The sequence below is a fragment of the Artemia franciscana genome, chromosome 5 (genome assembly GCF_032884065.1).
Source record: "Artemia franciscana chromosome 5, ASM3288406v1, whole genome shotgun sequence".
Lineage (NCBI taxonomy): Eukaryota > Metazoa > Arthropoda > Branchiopoda > Anostraca > Artemiidae > Artemia > Artemia franciscana.
In genome coordinates, this window is record NC_088867.1 from 50,775,638 (window position 1) to 50,797,756 (window position 22,119).

General features: G+C 33.0%; 1 protein-coding gene across 1 annotated transcript; it reads left to right on the forward strand.

The window, feature by feature from the left end:
• The first annotated feature begins 2,005 nt into the window (after window positions 1-2,005).
• On the forward strand, window positions 2,006-20,895 carry LOC136027559 (THO complex subunit 3-like). The gene is made up of 5 exons (XM_065704927.1): window positions 2,006-2,197; window positions 4,838-4,994; window positions 10,201-10,405; window positions 16,826-16,987; window positions 20,632-20,895. Exons 1-5 carry the CDS (start codon window positions 2,021-2,023, stop codon window positions 20,858-20,860), a joined length of 930 nt encoding a protein of 309 aa, XP_065560999.1. The 5' UTR covers window positions 2,006-2,020; the 3' UTR covers window positions 20,861-20,895.
• Window positions 20,896-22,119: the final 1,224 nt, after the last annotated feature.

Consider the following 22,119-nt stretch of genomic DNA (forward strand, 5'->3'; position numbering starts at 1 on the left):
TATCCTGAAATGTATTTCCTGTCATCCAGCCACCATGGCTATTTTGGTGTCTGCCCCCTGGAAAATTTTCTGCCAGCACCCTTGGGGGGGATGAATAACAATATTGTCTATTAATTTTCAGTTTTCACTTTCTTTTTCTCTGGTTTTAGTTTTGAAAATGCTATTCTTGTTATTGAATTTTAAGCCATATCAATGTTTTTTCTTCTAAATTTAGAAAATATACTTGTAGATTTTTTATATCTTATAAATTGGAATTGAGCAAAATTGTGAAGCTGAAAATACTCTTTTCATACTTTAATTAAGCTCAAGATCTATTTTAGTTTCACTTTTATAAAAAAAAGATTTTTTAAGGTCATTAAAGGTTGTTACTGTCTAGAAGGAGAAGAAGCAGAAGTAGGCACTTCAAAACACCTTCCTAGGGCATACTTTAGTCTGTAGATCTATCCCTGAAAGTTTCAGTGGTAAAATTCTAGTTAATTGACTTCTTGCTATCTCAGAAAGGGTTTAGGTTAGGAAAATGAAACTTTCAGGGATAAATCTACAGACTAAAGTATGTCTTGGGAAGGTATTTTGAAGCAACTACCTCCACTCCTTCTTGCTCTTGAGGGCCCTGACCTTTGATGACCTTTAAAACTATGTGTGTTAAACAGATCATCTGCTTAATTGAAGTACAACAAAATTGGGTAAAATTCTAGTCAATTGACTTCTTGCTATCTCGGAAAGGGTTTAGGTTAGGAAAATGAAACTTTCAGGGATAAATCTACAGGCTAAAGTATGTCTGGGAGGTATTCGAAAGTACCCACCTCCACTCCTTCTCCCTCTAGAGGGCCCTGGATTTTGCCTAAATGACAGGTCTATACTTATTGAAATTTTGACAAAACAACATTTTACCTTAATTTTTGGTTACCAGTTGCTTTTTCTCTGCCTTTAGTTCTGAAAATGCAATTCCTGTTATCTGAGTAGAATTTTGAGCCATATCAATGTTTTTTTTTCCAAAATTTAGGAAGTGTATTTGTATATCTTTAAAACCTTATAAAATGAAATTGAGCAAAGTTATGATGCTGAAAATAATTTTGTTGTGCTTCAATTAAGCAGAAGATCTATTTTGCAACTGTTTCACTTTTATAACACACATATTTTTAAAGGTCATCAAAGGTCAAGGGCCTCTAGAGGGAGAAGGAGTGGAGGTAGTTGCTTCAAAATACCTTCCCGGCACATACTTTAGTCTGTAGATTTATCCCTGAAAGTTTCATTTTCCTAACCTAAACCCTTTCTGAGATAGCAAGAAGTCAATTAACTAGAATTTTACCATTTCAGTTTCTAACCTAACCACTTTCTAAGATAGCAAATTTTAGGTCTATACCTATTGAAATTTTGACAAAACATCATTTTACCCTAATTTTTAGTTACCAGTTGCTTTTTCTCTGCCTTTAGTTCTGAAAATGCAATTCCTATTATTTGAGTAGAATTCTGAGCCATATCAATGTTTTTTTTTCAAAATTTAGGAGATGTAGTTGCATAAATTAAAAACCTTATAAATTGGGATTGAGCAAAGTTGTGAAGCTGAAAACAATTTTTTTGTAGGCTACTTTATTTAAGCAGAAAATCTATGGTGCAAGATTTCACTTTTATAACACACATATTTTTGAAGGTCATCAAAGGTCAGGGCCCTCTAGAGGGAGAAGGAGTGGAGGTAGGTACTTCAAAATACCTTCCCAGGACATACTTTAGCCTGTTGACCCATCCCTGAAAGTTTCATTTTCCTAACCTAACCCCTTTATGAGATGGCAAGAAGCCAATCAACTAGAATTTTACCTTATGCCATATGGTTGATGTCACTCAGTGTGCATTTACTGAATTAAGGAGGCTTCTTAACTAATATGGTCCTTACATCAATCCTTGCTAGTGTCTTCTTCCGCGTGTCTATTGTTTTAAATTTTGTTCTACAGTCGTCATCTATGCTGTATTCGCGCCGTTGAGAAATAGACAGCATTTTCGCTGAAAAATTCAAAAATTAAAAATGCCAGAAAGCCTGCAGGATCTCCAAAATCATTTCAAAAGGAATAGCAAAGTCAGGGACTTTCCAACGCATAAATCAAAAGTCCATTCTGTTGACTGGAATTCTGATGGTAGAAGACTTGCGTCTGGGTCTTTTGATCAAACAATATGTATATACAGTCTTTCAGGGGACAGGCTAGTAAGAAACAATTCAGTCTTGATCTGTTAGGCTTGCTATTACTTTAATTGTTTGGGATGCTAATGATAAGAATTTTGGTAAAAATTTTTGATGATTAACTATTGTCTATCTTGGAAAGAAGTAGAGTAAGGTGAATGGAGATCTCAGGAAATTGATCCAGATGTCAATTATTCACAGTGAATGTATTTGCAGTACACACATCTACCTATTCCAAGAGAGTAAAAGTGAAGCCTTGAGAAATAGATTTGGGTACTGGTCCAGCTAAGGGGTCATTAAGAAGGAATCATTCTGTGCAAATAGTTTTTACTTCATAATGTTTAGAATAATTATATCTAGCACATTTTCCATGCCATACCTCTTTACTTTACCCCCCTCCCTCAAATGTGTAAATATGTAGTTCAAATTATCCTATATATTTCTAATGTATTCAGCCACACTGTAACTCTTGTTTACTCACAGTTTGTTTAATTTGTGGATAGCATGCACAGGTTGAAACAAGAGAGATGCATTGGCACAGTATATTGTAAATATATAATTTGGACTAAACAGTAGAGGGGAGGGGGTAAAGTATAGTCAATCTGCAGTCAAAATATTAGCTGCTACTATTATTCTGCATTTATAAAGTAAGAATTGTTTTCTTAACATATTTCCTTCTGAATAGCTAATCTATAATTTTCCCTAGATCTCCTGCTGAAATTAAAACCAAGGGGTGTGCTTATAACCCTTTTCCTTTGCTCATTTCCGATTTGTTAAGTTATAAAAGATATAATAACTTCTTCCTTGAATTTTAATCAACTAATAATGACTTTTTCTTTGAAGAAAATAAATATTGCTGGCACCATTGTCTAAAAGGAATTATAAATTTTAAGAATCTCCAGTACATATACCTTACAAGAATGTAATTGTTCTACTTTAAAATCCTTATATCACTCCAAGCTGTGATTTAAGGTAATTTAAGATTTAAGGTCATTTAGATGGACTATGTTTTTTTATACTGCTAGTAATGGTACATTATCTCAGCCCTAGACTCTTTAAACATTTTTGTTTATTCATTTTTTTTTCAAATTTGTATCATAGCTATAAGCCTAGAATTAGGGCTGTTGAGAAGGAAACTTGTTTAGAAAACAATTCTTCCTTCATAATTTTCAAAATAATTGTAATAAATGTATTTTGACTTCAATTCTGCTATGCAAATACTTACATACATAAATAAATAAATGCACAATTATTGCTCACTTATAAAGATAATAATATATACTGTCTTTATAAGCAAGCAATAATTGTGTATGTATGTATATATTATATTTCTTGAAAACAGCTTCATATTTTTTAAAGAAAAATTGGCATCCTTGGATTCTGGCCTAAAAAAGTGCAGCTAAAGCAAAGGGCATTGGCAAATTGTCTAAAGTAAAGAAAATCCAAAATGGAGAAGAAAGAAACATTTGCATAATTATTGTATTATTCTTTAGTTTTCAGTCATGAGGGGGTAACTCAGCAATTTCAGTTGAGTTAAGAAATCTCAGCACAAGTTCAAGTCATTCTTCTTGTTTATCCTTCACAGAATCATATAGTTTCTAGGATTTTTTTCCCTGAGATCCATTGTGATTTTTGATATTTCTTCTTTTAGAACTATAGATTTTGTTTATGTTTTGATATGGTCATTGCTTGCCTTCTAACTGGAGATTTCATTGCTTGTTTATGTTCATCATTACCTTGGAAGTTTTTTTCCATTCCTTTTGCTTTAGTAGTTTGGATTCATTCATCATCTTATATAATTTTGCGTGAGCCAGAAATGCCAAAAAAACTTCTTTTCTGGCTTCTAACAGCAGATTCTTGTTTGCAATTCAATGTGCTTTTTGTATTGCTTGTTCTATATCTTTTGCTTTAGCTATCCAGAATCCATAATTGGCAGTTTAAATTGACATAAGGATTTCTACTGTAAATTTAATTCTTCCTTCCTCTTTATCCTTCACAGATGTTAAAATAACATGTTGTTCATTTCATTGTAATTTTTCTTCTAACCACAAAATTTTGTTTTGCCACATTTTATTTGCAACTTCCTATTGAAGTTCAGAAGCCCTGAAAGAGATAAATCAATAATGAAAAGCAAATTGTCTGTTGAAAATAAGCAATTGCATTACTTTAGTTGGTATTCCAACTAAATTAATTTATTTATTTTGTTAATGTTAAAATTAATTTAATTTTTTAACTGCAAGGATTGGCGATAAGAGATGGTAAAGATTTCAAGTTATTTTGATGAGTTTTGCCACTAATGAAACAAGAAAGTTCACTTCGCTTAATTTTATAGGAGTGACTCCCCTTTATATAAGCCATTTTCTTCAAATTCTTTCTACAACCAAAGACCTATGCCAACGAGAAACCAATAGGGATTGTTGTCCCATATTTGCATGTTAAAAAGTTTTCGTTAATGCCATTGGCTGATTTCTGTGACATCTTCGTGAGACAAATCACATTATTCCGTATTTGTTGACAGACAATTGCCCCCCTTTAAAAAAAAAACTAAGTCTATATGATCAAAAGCCTGATAATGGTGCATGATACCATTTTAAGACTTCCTTTTATCAGTTTCCCATACTCATTGGTCTGTAGCCTCGTATCTATAAAGCTCTTGTTTTTAAGGAAAAGCCTGCTTTCTGCAAAGGGCATTTCAATACAGTTGATCAGATTAAATGGCATGCAACTAATCCTGATCTTCTTAGCTCTGCAAGTGCTGACAAAACAGTTCGAGTCTGGGACGCTAGGCTAAACAGAGATGTTGCCAAAGTATCCACAAAAGGTAATAAGGTTTGATTCATTTTATGTAACTATTTGAAAAGAGCATTGAATGATTGGCTAAACAGAAATGTTTCCAAACTAGCCACAAAAAGTAATAGCTCTTGATCTTTCGTACGAATTATTAATTTACAAATCATAAACTGCTTTTTTTCTCACTAATTAAATAGTAAGTATAAGTTGATGTGCTCTTTTGAATGAGTTTGTATCAAAGAATAAGGTGCCCGAAAATTTAGTTTGGTCCCACTTTTTAAGGCTACAATGAAAGAAGAATTAAGTTGATATAATAAGTTGATTATGAGTATAAGTTGAGGTGCTCTTTTGAATGACCTTCTATCAAAGATTAAGGCGTCTGAAAACTTAGTTCAGTCCTACTTTTTAAGTCTACAATGACAGAGGAATTAAGATGGTTAAGTCACATTTATAAGTTGATTGTAAGTATAAGTTGAGGTGCTCTGTTGAATGACTTTCTTTCATAGAATAAGGCGTCCGAAAATGTATTTCGGTCCCACTTTTTAAGGCTACAATGAAAGAACAATTAAGATGGTTGAGTCACATTTATATGTTGATTATGAGTATAAGTTGAGGTGCTCTTTTGGATGACTTTCTATCAAAGAATAAGGTGTCAAAAATGTAGTAGGTCCCACTTTTTAAGGCTACAATGAAAGAAGAATTAAGATAGTTAAGTCACATTTATAAGTTGATTATAAGTTTAAGTTGAGGTGTTCTTTCGAATGACTTTCTATCAAAGAATAAGGTGTCCGAAAATGTAGTTCGGTCCCACTTTTTAAGGCTACAATGAAAGAAGAATTAAGATGGTTAAGTCACATTTATAATTTGATTATAAGTATAAGTTGAGGTGCTCTTTTGAATGAGTTTCTATCAAAGAATAAGACGTTGAAAATGTAGTTCGATCCCACTTTTTAGGGTTACAATGAAAGAATAATTAAGATGGTTAAGTCACATTTTGTGCTTTTGTGTTGACAAACGATGTATTTTTTTTTGCAACTCAGCTGAAGCGAAATGAACAGGAGGATATCCTTGTTTGGGGAGGTGAGAGGTCATAAGTAAGGTTTTAAAGGAGTAGGAACTCAGTGGGAGTGAGTAAATTGTGAATATTCGAACTAAGTTGGGTGGAGGAGGACCTTTGATATCTGTGTCAGCCATGTTTTGTGACAATTTAGCGGTAGTAGTAGCTATAGTTTTACCCATGCTGTAGAAAGAATGACTTGTATAGAAATAAATAAAGAATTTTAGAAAGGCGAAAGTGCATAAAATAAGGAAGATAAAAACATTCTTGACTTTGGGAACTACTAAAATAAGACCAAAACAACAATAAATTAAAATAAATTCAAAACATGAGGGAGGTGTAAAAAAATACATAAGTAGAAACAATCCAAATACACAGTTCCAGAATTTAGATATTGTTGTGAAGTTCCTAACTTCAACACTGTCATTAAATTATTTCTTTTATCATTTATTTTCTTCGACTGTATTCCTTTAATCCTGGCTCAGTATACAGGCAATAAGGGTAGTCGTGCTCAAGGTACAATCAGCTTATGAACTCTAGGATTTCCTGCTAGCGTTCTACTTATTAGTTCTGTCTTAGGAGTAATCTTTTCTGGGTGGTTTCTAGAGAGTTCGTTAGACACAAGCTTAGAAAGAGAAGAAGGGTTTAATCATCATGTGAAACGTTGCATCTTGAGGGAGGTACCACATATATTGCTAGATTTGTATTCCTCCTTAAACCCTTTTTAGTTCGTGTTAGCTGAACTAAACTAATTTATTTAGCCTACAAACTTCTATGAAATTAAGATCATTAAAAACAACCGCAAAGGAAGGCAACAAAAGCACTTGATAAAAGGCGGCTATCATTTAAAAAAGAAGAAAATCAAAATTCTCCCTCTATCATCGCCCTATCATCCCTCTCCCTCTACCTCCCCTAATCATCGAAAAAAGAAATATAAAGCAAGAAAAATTATTACAAAAAAAGAAAAAAAAAATAATATTTCTCCTCCTTGTGACAGTGCAGTGGGTAAAGCCATACCTGGATACTATGAGGACTTCGCTTTAATCTTACGTGTTGTAAGCCGTTCTCATTTGAGAAGCAGCAAAAAAGGGGTTTTTGCTCTGCTGGCCTCAAGTGGCTTCGTCGTGTGATGAGTCAATGCACGTCAGCCATTATGGAGGAGGGCCGACAGGTTTTCGTGAACAATACTTCATATAAGGGCTTTTTCTCGAAGCGTTGCTGTTCAAACGTCAAGTTTTGATTTAAAGTGTAAGGGATCGCAGGGGTGGTAGTCCTCCTCGTATTTAGGGTAAACCTTTCTATTCAAGTGAAAACGAACTGAAATTAGGTCTTGGAAAACAAGTTTTTCTAAATAAAAGTAAAGAGCGACATTAAAACTTAAATGGACGTAAATTATTTGGTATATAAGGGGCGGCCCCATCCTTGACACCTGCTCTTTGTGCTTAAGTTTGACTATTTCTCCTAATTCTTTGAGAACGTCTGCTCAAACACAAGGGCTGTTGTTTCAGATGTCAATTAGGACACATGAAGTTTTCTTTCAGATGAAAGTAATGAGCGAAGCTGTAGCCTGAAATTAGCAAAAATTAATGCTTCGCAGTTTATGCAACGTATTTTTGAAAAATTGTTTCAAACAGACTGGCTCGTGATATTTCCCTCTATTTGTAGAAGTCGATTTTTATAATTGTAAACTAGTGCTTTCCTGAAAACACAAAACCGACGCAACAAAACAGAAATAGAAACATGAAAACCCTTATGTGGTCTGCATAAACTAAATGAATTATTCATGAAGTCCTCGATAGTCTTTTACCGGCCATAAAATAAATAACCTTTACAACAAAATTTTAACTCTCTAAAAAACTCAAGAAAGCTTAGTTTTCAGAAAAGCAATAGTTTTTCAGAATTCTACAAATATACAAAAATATCACGATTCAGTTTATTGGAAACAGTTGTTCAAAAATATGTTGCATAAGCTTCGTAGCAGTAACTTTTGTTCGTTTTAAATTTCAACTTCAGTTTTTAGTTTCTTCAGAAAAACTTTTTTTAATTAATTTTTGCACGTGTTTTAGGTTTTAAAAATATTGACAGTAAACCTTATAAAAAATTTTTTCAACTTGGGCAAAGAACTAATGAAAATAACATAATTCTTTGCCAAACTAGGGTATTAAATATAGGTCTAGCTCCACATCTCTTCTAAACTTTACCTTAAAAATCTTAGATTTGTAAAAAGAGTCCTTGGGGAATCTATCCTTGGCATTTTTGAGGAGTTGCAAATGAAAAATTCAACTATCTATGAAATTACTAAAGGAATTTAAGATATGTCGCTAAAATAATTCAATATTTTTTTATTTTATTTTATTTTACATTATTTTAGTTTTCATTATTTTTGCCTCTTTGACTTTAACATTTATGGAGAATCGATCATTGGTAGTTAATTGGCGCTTGAAAGAGAACACACATCCAAAAAAATGTTCTTTCCAAGACTCGAATTTCTGTTACCAAAGCTACAATACATAGCCGTTGCCACTAGACTAAACGCCTTATAAATAAGTCTTCTGTATACTGTTTGCTTTTTCTAATTACGAGTTTGTTATTAGCCAGAAACTTAAGAAAATAATGTAATAATTTTCACCATAAAAACCTAATTCTTTGATGTATATTTTGCAATAATTTTTTTTTTTAGATTTTCATCTACTATCATCCTGTGTCGCTCCTTACCTACAGTTAGTAACTCTGAACTGTTTGATAATATCTAATGCTTGATCTTTTTTTATTACTATTTTTCTTTTATGAGTTCAATAAATAGTTTCTTGATTTCTAACATAAATGTTTCTAATTTACAACTTTCGTCACTATGTTTTACAAAAAAGGTGGAAAGATTAACACATACTTAGAATTAATTAGTTTAATCTAAATTAATTCAGAAAGAATTAATATCTAGGGAATACTAAGGAATATTTTTATCTTGAAAAGGGGGGTAAATAATTTCTTAGACCACACTGCCTCTCTATTCACATAATTTAACAAATGAAAATATACAGAGAAGAAACTGGTATAATATTTAAGGAGAGCAGTGGACAAAGAAAACAAAATAAACAATAAAAACATTAATTTTTTACTCAACATCCGAGAGCCTTTATCAACTGAAAAAAACTGAATTGCGCTAAATTAAACAGTGAAATATCTTAATAACTCCCAGAATCACTGAAATCAATAACCATATCACCTCAAATAGATTGATAGTTCAGATAGCACAATATTTTTGATTGAATCGTGACGGACAATGTCCCCTGGACTTGTAGGTGAAACGGGGGACTGAGATATTTTCAAACACTTCAAGTTCTGCCTATTGGGAAAGCCTAGCAGAATTATAGTGGGATAAGGAGACCAAGATCCTTAGGTTGACTCATGACTGACTATGTTTTGCCTAAGTTTGAGTAGGTGACGTCTAAAGTTAGAAGTAGATGTATTTTAAAAGTAAAATACATGTATTTTAAGTCGTCTCTGCGAGGAGAGGAGGTGGGATTTTAAATTAAAAAAAATAGCACGAATTTACAACACAAAATGACAAGTTATATTGTCTCTGGTACAATTGAATTACCAAATATAAATTGTAGCAGTGACAATCTAACTTGTCTTTCTGTGTTGCGTATTCGTGATACGTAGCACTATCAGTCTATTGGAAGTGATATTGAAATTGGTTCAGTAATATTGGAAGTTATTAATGTGGGAGTTTTATTTATTTGTTTGTTTTTGCTATATGGTTTGGGTTTAATTTAGCTTAATTAATTTTTTTCCCGTTGATAAAGACTCCCGGACGAGGAGTCTCTATTACATTTTATCAATAATAAAATAAAATTTTATTATTTACTTTTTTGTTTTTTTTTTGTTTTGTCCAATGCTTTGTTTAAATATTATGCCTTTTTTTTCTTTATATTTTTCATCGGTTAAATTCTGTGAAAAGTGTTGGCTCACCAGTAAGTGGTCTAAACTTTATGTTTTTGAAGGTGAGAACATTAGTTGGTCCTCTGATAAAACTACAATTGCCGTTGGAAACAAAGAAGATTTGGTCACTTTTATTGATACGCGTAACTTCAAAATTTTTCCCCCTATTTTTCATTGGTTAAATTCTGTGAAAAGGGGTGGTTCACCAGTACATGGTTTAAACTTTATATTTTTGAAGGTGAGAATATAAACATTAGTTGGTCTCCTGATGGAACTACAATTGCTGTTGGAAACAAAGAAGATTTAGTCACTTTTATTGATACGCGTAACTTCAAAATTCGAACAGAAATGCAATACAAGTTCGAAGTTAATGAAATCGCTTGGAACAAAGCTAATGACCTATTCTTCATGACAAGTGGCCAAGGACATATTCATGTTCTAAAGTAAGATTTTCTAATTGGAAACAGTGTCAATTGAAGTTATTTTCTTGTGTTTAGCAACCATTTCGATACACCTCGTTTCTAGGTAGTCAGTATTCTAGTGAACTAATCTATTTTCTTAACTAATTAAGATACGCCTTTTAATTCCGAAGTAATTTTTATTTGCTTTTCGGTCATTCTACGATGGAGGAAGGAGTGAGCACATCTGGAGTTTACTTCAGATCGCTTGTTGCTGCGATGAATTTTTAGTAGAAGAAGCGTTAGTATTTTTATGAAGTCAGCCCACATAACTTGCGTCGTGCTTGGTTTTTAATTTTGGATCATTGCCAAATCTTAAAACTTACTTAAATTTTTCACATGATGACCAAAAGTCTACGTTGCGCAGGTACCGACCTCCTGACTCGATGCCTTCGACTGGGAGCACAATGCGTGTTTGGGGGCAAATCATCCGACACTTCCCGTGTTTTTTCTCCCAGATTTTTTCTGGTGCGCATTTAGAGCTGGGTTGACTCTGGCTGAGCTTATCGAGTTCACACCATTGACTCCCATTCCAAACCAAATAACCAGTGACACCAGAACTCGTACCCCTAACCTAAGGATTTCAAGTCTGGAGCGCCAGTCACTCGGCTAGGACGGCTCATCATTACCAAATCATTTATTGTTAATGTATTTTCAAATAAGGGTGATGAACTCCTGAGTGTAAACTCTATGGTCTGCTATTACTACTATTAAAAATTCACCACCAAGCCCCGTGAGGCCAACACAGCTGCGTGTGCACCCCTTTCGTCTCGACCTATTCAATGTTTCCCTCTTTACAACCTCCCAAGAAGTTCTAATTTTCTTCAGACCCTTTCTTACGACACCTTTCCGCCCCATTCGGGGGTGACCTGCTTTTTGTTTTGCCCTGGATGGGTGGCTGAAAAGGATGATCTTTAGTAATATGTCATTCTTCGTCCCCAAAAATTTGTTCTAGCCATTTCAACCTTTCTTTTTCTTATAATAGCCCTAGAAAGCAGGATTGAACCACAGTTTTTGTACAACTCACTGTTTGCAAACACGATTAGTCAGACGGGTACGCAAAATAATGTGTAGGAAGTTCTTCTTTTAAACATCTTAAAATTCCTTCTCCGTCTTCTGAAACGTCCATGTTTCAGAACCATGCCTGACCACTGTCTTCGTTACAGCTCCGATATTATAATCTTAGTTCGCAGATTTGTCTTGCTCCGGCGTTGAAAAAGTGCGATAGCATGGTAGTCGTGCTACTTAGCAGTTTTCATGAAAATGTTAATGGTAATTCAGAAAACTATTGATATTTCTAACAACAGGCTATACTAAGTTACATTTGTTACTGTTCTGCTAAAATGTTGGCAGCTTTTGGAATTTTGTCGAACTTTGCTACTAGCAGCGTTGGAGCTTCTTCATACCTGATATTGCTTTTCTTAATAACTTTTCAACTGTGAAAATCACCGTGGACTGTTTTTACATTTTCACTGCACCCACTGTATTTACTAACAATACTACCGAGGTGAGTGAAGCTATCCACTTGATCGATCTTTTTAGTTCAGACCAAGAAAACACCTTCTTTTTTTTTTATTCTAACTAATGCAGTAAATGAAACAATAAAGAAAAGATATTCCCTAGAGAAAAATCAGAAATACTCCTAATAACTCTCAAATTGGCTTCAGCGCTATCTGTGATCAGTCACAGATAGCGTTGTAGTTAAAGACTACTATGCTTTTTTCTGTTTTCAAATCACTAAATTCCTTTTAGGTTCATGTTAAAAAACTCAAGTGTGGGTTCTCTCTATTTCTATGTGTACTGGTTCTTGTTAAGTTTAGGTTAGTTATATTGTTGTTGGACAAAATTTGATTCTGTCCTTGAATTTCTTGTTAAACCTAGCGACCCATTTTTCATGGAAAGATAGCTAGGTTCCATTCACGTCCTTATTCAGCTTACATTTCTAGTTATGTACATGGTTTACGGAAGGAGGAGAAGTTTAGATGTGTTGCTAATAATATCATTCATGAAAATTGTTTTATTGTTTTTTGTTTTCGTTCTAAAACACCTGATAAAGTGTAATTTCTTAGTATTGACATGGTGGAAAGAACTAGACAGTTAACAAATTTTGCTTATTATGAGTATATAGGGGGTTGAATTTGAATTATCAGTAATTTTATCATGAAGGTAACAATAACTAATTAATTATTATCGATGATAGTTGGCTGCTAGAACGCACCCTTAGACGACTATTTCATATATTTCACTTTCTGTTTAATCAAACTTTACTTTGCACATGTAAATCATGAGTTATAATCCCCACTTTTGCGTTGTACTGTTCAGTCTTAAACGAATTATTGCTATTATTCAAGTATTCTTTTTTCCCCTTTTGCTTCTTATATCGTCTTGAAACATACAGACTACCCTCAGTCAATTGTGAAAGAGCTAGATTTCCAATGAGATTTCAATCCCTTTTATAGCAAATGGCTTTAAACTAAGCTGTAAATTTGAAAACCTATTTATCTTTTTGCAATATTGTATGTTGAATTTTCCACGTTGGCGGAACCTCTTTCGTTTGTCTCTTGGACGAAGTCGTCACACTTTCCAATATCTTTATTCTTTATTTTTTTTTGTGTGTCTTTTGGCATTTGATAAAGCTTGTCTGATAATAAGTAGCCTTAGATTTGAGCTTGCTCTGTGTTCGTTTGTTTATTTTGCATATGAAATAAAGAATGTTGAATCTTTTGAAATATTAAAACAGAAACTTATAAACTAAATTCAGTTACCCAAAAGAACTTTCGGCTAGACGTTTTTATAATAGAATACATGCATAATACCCTGCGGAGAGAACTTATACTTTTTGTTTGGATTGGTATAGAGACGCTTTCGCATAATCTCATCGCTGAAATCAAATTCTGGTTCCCGCAGTGGGTTGCTCCAGCCGAGTTAATTATCGTCTCGTATTACCAACCATAGATCAATCCCGTTGCGCATTGCATGATGCTTTTTAAAAGCCTATTCTTTTTTCATCTTATTCTTTCTTTTTTTTCTTCTATTCTTTTTTCATCTTATCATCTTACTTATCATCGTGTTTATTATCTTGATTGTTATGGAGACGCTTCTGCGTAATCTCATCACATGAATAAAATTCAGAGATTTTTATTTAAGTATTTTCAGACAGTTTGTGGTTACGAAGTTTAAGTAAAGAGTGACCCGGCTCAATAGTAACCGAAAGTCTAAAAAATGGAATTTTGATACCAATAGACATATCAAAATAACTTATTATGTATTTACTTATTATGCTGACTCCAAATATATAAGTTTCATTTAGCTTAGTCTTATTCATCAAAGGCTATGAACCTGAGAAAATTTGCCTGATTTTCGAAAAAAACGGGGAAACGCCCCGTAAAATTCCAAGAATCTTAATGAAAATCCTATCGTCAGATTCAGCGTATCAGGGAACCCTACTGAAGAGGTTTCAAGCTTTTATCGGCGAAAATGTAGAATTGTGTATTCTCTTTTTTGTCAAAAAAAGATCATGGATGTATGTTTATTCTTTTCTTTATTTACGTATTATTTTTCAGGAGTTATCGTATCGACTCAGCGGTCGTATAATATCGGTAGAGAGCCCATTTAAATGAAAAATAAGCGTTCTAGTACCCTAGTAAATATCAACGAATATTTAACAGTTTTTCAAGTTCGGGGTAACGAACTGTAAGTAAGGAGCATCTCGGCTTTATAGTGACCCAAACTTTAAAACACAGATTTTTGATACCAATAGATACACCGAAAGAATCGGATTTTTATGCTGATTTTAAATATATATAAGTCTCGTTAAGTTTAGTCCTACTCGTCAAAAGTTACGAGCCTGAGAAAATTTGCCTTATTTTCGAAAAAAAAGGGAAAATCTCCTAAAAGCTATAGAATCTTAATGAAAATCACATCATCAGATTCAGCATATCAGAGAACCCTACTGTAGAGGTTTGAAGCTCCTATCTGCAAGAATGTGGAATTTTGTATTTTTTTTTGCTAAAACAAAGACTATGTATGCATATTTATCATTTTTTTTCATTTATTATTTTCCAAGAGTGATCGTATCGATTCAGCGGTCATAGGATATCGAGAGAGGGCCCATTTAACTGAAAAATTGTAGTGCCCTTTCAAGTGGCCAAAATAATGTGAGGGTAACTAGGCCCCCTCCCACGCCCTTTTTCTCAAAATTGTCTGATCAAAAGTTTGAGATAGCCATTTTGTTTAACATAGTTTGAAGGCAAGGCTAAATAACTATGCCTTTGGAGATAACATGACCACCCACCGCTTTTGGGGAAAAGCCTTTAACTTATAAAATTTGTTCATTATTTATGTATAGTATTTGTTATTGGAAAATATGCATATTTTTTTTTTTGGGGGGGGGTATTTTCATTGGGATAATTTTCCATGAGGGAGGGGGTTTGAGGGGGTAATTTTTCAGAGAAAATTTCATACTATGGGAATTTGCCAGAATTCCTACACGAAATTCTTCTTATGTCTTGCTTTCTCTTTGCCGACTCAATTTTACACGTGGAGATGTTAAGGGTAATTGTCCGTTGTAAATTTTCACCAGGATCGAATTGTCTAGAGGATATATCCAGGGGAGGAGGGACTTTTCCAGGGAGGTGGAGCCAGATTTCCTGGCACTATAAAGAAACGATCAGAAATTAAATAAAAAAAACAAACTATTTTTTCAACTGAAAGTAAGGAGCAACATTGAAATCTAAAACAAACAGAAATTATTAATTATAGGAGGGAGGTTGCTCTCTTCTCAACACCTCTCTCTTTACGCCAAAGTTCGAATTTTGTCCCAATTCTTTAAGAATGGCTCCTGAATCACAAGGTTCGTTTAATTAGAACAATAAGAAGCTAAACAACTTTAGTGTGAACCCCATATCATACACGAAATAATTTCTGCTCGTTTTAAGTTTTTACGTTGCTCCTTACTTTCAGTTGAAAAACTTATTTTTTTTATTTAATTAAACGTTTAGGGCTGTTTGAAACTATAGTTCTTATCTGTCTTTTGACAGCCAAGCTCAGAATCTCAAATTATTTCTTGAATGGATCTAAATTTAAAACATACATTATTTCTTTACTAGTAGTTCCGGGGGCTTCACAAGGCTTCAAGATATACGAAGAATATGGCTCTTTTTTTCGGTCAGAAAACCTCTTCACGCCCAAATGGTTTTTGGGAATACCCTCTTGGGGTTTTTGAATTATTTGCACCTACAGGAAGGAGATGGAGGAGGATCATTTTACTTGTTCTGAAAGTTCACGTTTAGTTATTTTAAGCATAGACACTTAAAACAACTGAAAATTTACTACTTCGAATTAGGAGTAATGACCCCCTCCCTCCGAGATATATTCTCCGACCTCCTCTTGGGTTTCAGAAAGCCAATTTATACGTGATGACATTATTAATTTTCTTTTTATCTATTTCTCTGTCTTCATGATTCCTCTTTTTGTCTTTTCTTTTGTTGTTGTTATAAACTTATTTTTAATTAACGTTATTGTCATTTACTTTTATATGGTAAATTTAATATAAAAAATTGTTTATTAACAGTTAAGTTTAAAGAGTATACACATTTATGTATATTATATTTATATACATATTATAAACAATATGTATGATTCTTGATAATAATTTTATTATAAATAATATTTATGTGTCTCTCTGTCTCTGTCTCTGTCTCTGTCTCTGTCTCTCTCTCTCTCTCTCTCTCTCTCTCTCTCTCTCTCTCTCTCTCTCTCTCTCTCTCTCTCTCTCTCTCTCTCTCCTCTCTCTCTCTCTCTCTCTCTCTTTCTCTATCTCTATCTATCTCTCCCTCCCTCTATCTCTATCTATCTCTCCCTCCCTCTCTCTCTATCTATTTGTCTATATCTCTCCCTCATCCCCTCTCTCTTTCTTTCTTTCTTTCGCTCTTACTCACCCTCTTTTTGTCCCTCGTATGTCCTTCTTGTCCCATGTCTTTCACATGCATGAAGTAAGTAAGTATGACGGCACTAGACCCTTAAGGTCCAAACCGGTCGTGCTGATCTCCGTTTTGTGGCCTTTTATCTAGGAAGTGAAATGGGAGGTTGGGGGCCTGCCACCCTGGGGTTTAGAAGAGTAACTATTTATGAACAGCTTTTGTTCTTATATATGGCAAAAAATTAATATATCGTTTTTTCCTATTATTTGCAAATTATGATGATATTTTTGTTAACTCATCTTTTCTAAGTCCACTAACTTTCTAACTAACAACTTATTTTCGTCTTTTCTAAATAAAATTAATTAGTAAAATCCAATAGTTTCTAGTAAACCAAGGGAAACACTAAGGTGATATTGTACAAAGGTAAAGAAAAAAAAGAATAAATTTTGAAATTACGAGTATATCACTTTTCTCATGTTTCTAGCTATCCTGAGCTGACCACTGTATATACCATTAATGCTCATCCTGGCAATTGTATATGTATTGAATTTGATCCTTCTGGGCAGTTATTCGCAGTCGGGTCAGCTGATGCAATTGTGTCTCTCTGGGACCTCAGCGAACTCGCTTGCTTGCGGACTTTCTCTAGGTTTGTTATTTCCAATTATTATGTTTATTATGGACAATTTTCTGTGTATTAATTGAAAAAAAAAATATAGAAAAGCAAAGAGCTTGTTGGCATTGGTGTAGCACATGGTTACCGCTTGAGCAACGGTCTTACCACTGACGGTCTAAGCATCCGTGCTATATTAAACCGAATTTGAACAACGGTTAAGTGATCCTATCCTACATAATAGGCTTTACCCTATACTTAGGAATAAAGATTTTAGTGATAATCGGGTAGCCTATTTCCGTTTTTGTAAATATCTTCTTTATCTTCCTCTTTGGTATAGGAATAGAAAAATTATAAACAAGTTTCACCTCCCAAGTATTACTGAAAAGCTGACTGGTTTACACAAAAAGATTTCGGAAACAACGTATCGATGTTTGTTGCCTCATCATGGTTTAATTTGGTTGTTTCATTAATTTTATTTATTGAATGTTATTGTTGTTTAATTGTTTTTGGTGATTTATTTTTGTTGTTGTAATGTTATTGTTGATTTTTGTTTGTGTTTACTCCACTATTTATCTTTATATATAAGTGGGTTATAAATATATATATATATATATATATATATATATATATATATATATATATATATATATATATATATATATACATATATATATATATATATATATAATATATATATATATATATATATATATATATATATATATATATATATATATATATATATATATATATATATATATATATATATATATATATATATATATATATATATATATATATATATATATATATATATATATATATATATATATATATATATAAATATAATAATTAAAATCTAAAACGAATAGGAATGAAAATGAATACTCTCATGAAACAGAAAAATTAAATTTGCTTCTATGGGGAAATAGATGAAATCTAAAGCGAACAGAGCTTACCAAATATAAGAGGGAGGATACTGTCCCACTAAAATCTCCGAGGATTGTAACCTTATTACAATTAATCGTTTGCTATGCTCGTTTAACTGGATGCATTACAATATTTATTTTATTTTCGTAAAAACAAAAGCTTTGTAGAGGTTTTATTTTTATGGTTTTCTTGCTTGACTCCAACAATTTTCTTTATTTCACACCATTTATTTTGATATTGTTAGATAGATTTCTACGTAGGGAATCTTTAGCCTATCAGCTGTGTAAAAGAAACAAAACATTTTCGTGTCCTATTTTATCTTACATAAACATGAAGTTATATTGGTTTTAAATTGTTCGTGTTTTATTTTATTTAATCGGATTCCCTCCCACACTCTTAAGCTGGCATTGTTCAATTCACTCAATTCTATATGATACTCAATTTATTTACAATATAATTAATAACCGTAGGTAGTTCATGACTAATAATCATCTTATTATATTAATGTAACATTTACTAATATTAGTTTATTTAGTACGTATCAACAGAATTAAAAATCGAATGAAAATTAATCGAAAATTAAACAAGACTGAAATCGATAAAATTGAAAATAAATTTATCGAAAAAATGCTTTCAGTAAAATTGAAAAAAACTAAAAAATTGATATGAAATAAGAAGAGAACTGAATCAGACGAGAGCATTATGCCTCGCTATTGATCTTTAATTTTATATTTTTATTAAAATTTGATCAACATCATAGTATTTTTTGTTAATTTAATGAGTTAATTATATATTTTTTCAAAAATAAATTTTAAAACTAATACCTATGACCTCAAAGACTGAGAATTCGTTGTATTTTTTTTTTTTTTTTGACTAATAACTCTGACAGTGGTTTCACATTGGCCTATCATATGTATACATACGGCCCTTAGAAATATATCTTTACCTCTAGCTGTTAGATTATCTTGAGGGAACTTGTGTAGACTGTTTTATATAATTAAGTCAAGTAGCTCTTGTACTGAATGGCAATTTGAAGGCCATTGCTTGCTTTATTTAAACCGAGAATGCAACATTTCTATTCCTCCATACTTCTTCCACTATGCTTCTTCTTCCACAAATCCGGCATAGAAATTAATGGCTACCACTGACTGTCTTGCGACGAATCAAAAGTAATAAGACCTAAATGAAAATCTCCGCGGGTGGCACTATTGGGCGTTGCTGTCAGTTGTACTAGTGATATAGGCTTCTTTTAAGATTTTTCTCGGTAATTAATAGATGGCGTTTCTCGGAGACCTGCTTGAATTTTGCTCTGATTGGTTGCTTGTACTCTCTGGAGGTAGTGGTAAGTTAGTTCAGCCATTAAAGGTGTTGGTTAAGTTTCTATTGAAAGGAGGAAGTCAAAAACTAACAGATGCATTTCTAAGCCATTGTTTTTCTAATTGTCCAGGGGAAAGGTTCATTGGTACCGTACAGTTTTGGTGGAAATCTCCCTTACCATAGAAGACAAATCTAAGATCTTTAAATAAACAGCAATGGGACAAGATATACGGTAGCGTTATAATTTTGCATATATTCCACTATTATATGGTTTGCTATTATTAAAAATGCAACCTCCAAATGTACCTAATATTATGCCCCTTTTATCAAAAATTTAGCTTTATTTCTCAAAAAAAGCTAGTATCATTATGCCTTGCTACTGGCACAAGTACTATGAACTGCTCTCACTGGGATAATCTGAAATAAGGGAATATTGTTGTATATATTATAAGCTTTATTAGGAAACCTATACTTTCTATGGTTATAACAAGGCTATATCTTCTTTCAAAATAGCTTTCTTAGAAAGGACCGAAAATAGCCAACTGTTCACTTATTACTGTTGATTAATGACAGAGAATTGAGTTGAGTTGTTGAAACGAGATTTTCTCTGTTTTCGCTACAGTTGCATTGAGTTGACTTTCACTATAGAAGTCATAATTTAAAATCTTAGAATTTCAATTAAAAGCCCTTGCTGATTTGAGTAAAGATATGGCTGAGTTGAGTTGACTTTCTCTATAGAACTCATGATTTAAAGTTTTAGAATTTCAAATACAAGCTGTAGTTGAGTTGAGTAATGACATAGTTGAGTTGACTTTCACTATAGAAGTCATGATTAAAAATCTTAGAAAATTCAAGTAAAAACTTTGGTGTGAAATCTTGTACTTTTATATAGATTATTGATTTGAATTTTATCCGAACATTTTAAACATTTGAGATAAAGTAGGGTATAAAAGCTAGAGACATGATTCTGTATAGCTAGGGTAAACAATCGCTTTCGTATAATATTTTCTTTGGTAAGAAAGTATTTTTAAAAATTGTTTAAATAGTTTTATTATTTACCCTACTTTAGGGTGTATCTAGAAAGAAGTATTTAGTATTTTAGGAAGTATTTAAAATAGTATTTTAGAAAGTTCTCTATACCCTACTTTATGGTATTGTGTCTAGAAAGTATTTAGTAGTTTAGAAAGAGTTTTAGAAAGAATTTAAAGAAAGTATTAAGGCCTGATGAATGAAATTTCAGACATCGAATCAGACATCAAGTCTAGAAACTATACGAAAGTTTTATTCCTCAAGCTCAACTACGGGTCTTTGAAATTTTCAAGAAGGTTCAATCTAGATTACTAATACTTTATTTTTCCTTTGCCCGTGTTTCTTTTGAAAAAATCTAATTTTTTTTCTGTTTAAATTTAGACTCTTATCTTTTATTTAAGATTGGAGTGGCCTGTTAGAACCATTAGCTTCAGTCATGACAGTCGGCTTCTTGCTTCTGCTTCAGAAGATCTGGAAATTGACATTAGTGACGTAGAATCTGGTGAGAATGTATCATCTGTGAAAATTGGTCAGCCCTGCTTTACGGTTGCTTGGCATCCAAAACGTTATTTGCTGGCTTTTGCTTGCGATGATCCAGGCAATGTCCAGCTCTATGGTATTCCAGATTAATTATTCATAAAAATAAATTTTTAATTTTGTCTATAGTTGGTGATTTTGCCCACATCTTAGTGGCTTCGGTTGGTATTTTCATGGATTGAGAGTTAAACGAACAACAAAACAATTGAATAAAACAACAAACAATCTTAATATTAGCGTTAAGCTTCTATAAAAGTGATATTATTGGAAAAACTCTGTCTAAGGGCGGGTATCTTCTATCATTACCGTTTTTCCTGCTTTTCTACCGTTTTCTGTCCAATGTATTCTGTTGGTATATTTTGATCTTAGAGACTGGGCCTGCTGATCTTGAAAATTTACTGATAGACAGATATCACAGTTCAAGCGATAATATGTACTATGGTTACAGCAATAGCTGCAGTCTAGTAAAAGACAGCATACGCGGATTTTGATGATTTCATACTGGTTGGATCTGTACGCGATTCATTTGAAGCCAATCCGGCTTGATTTGAAGTTCGAAGCTTGTCATAAATTTTGTTTTAGAGATGAGTGAAGAGTTAAGATGTAATTTTAATTGGCGGTGCCATAAATGTCTAAGTAAAGAGCGATGTGGTTACAATGTATTATTTGCTTTTTTTTTCACCGAAGCCCTTTGTATAGAAGGAGCTATTGTAAGAACTTTGGAGTGGCTGTGGGCTGTGGAAAAATCTCCAAGGGCTGTGGAGGGTATGACATTCCTAAAGGCATAGTTATTAGACCTTTTGAATAATTTGAAAAAAGTTACACGTGACTTTATTAGACTTGACTTTATTAAACAAGAAACGATATACACAAATCTTATACAAAGGAGTCAGGGAGGCAACTCGTGGCTATTCCTTTCATTTGGTTCATCGTCACCTGATAATTTATGTAACAAACCGGAAGTCACTAAACCATTGACGAACTTAAGAACGTGATCCGTAGTCATACTACAAGTAGTCATACTAGGCATAGTTATTAGACCTTTTGAATAATTTGAACAAAGTGGCTATTTAATAATTTTTATCAGTATTAATTGGGTCTAAAAGGGGGCCCTTTGCACTCCAAGCACTGTTCAATATGCCCTGGAAGTTCCAGCTATTCCTGAGATATAGCTGAAGCGCTCTTTTGACAATCAGCATGCATCTAGTGTCTAATTTTGTTCAACATCCTCGTCAATATTCCTTGAAAGTAGTTGCAAGTAGATATAGTAGCATTTGCTGGCCGTCGCAAACATAGTTGCAAGTTGTTGTTGTCGAAAGTAGCCGCAGTAGTCTTTGCAGCCGCAGTCGTAG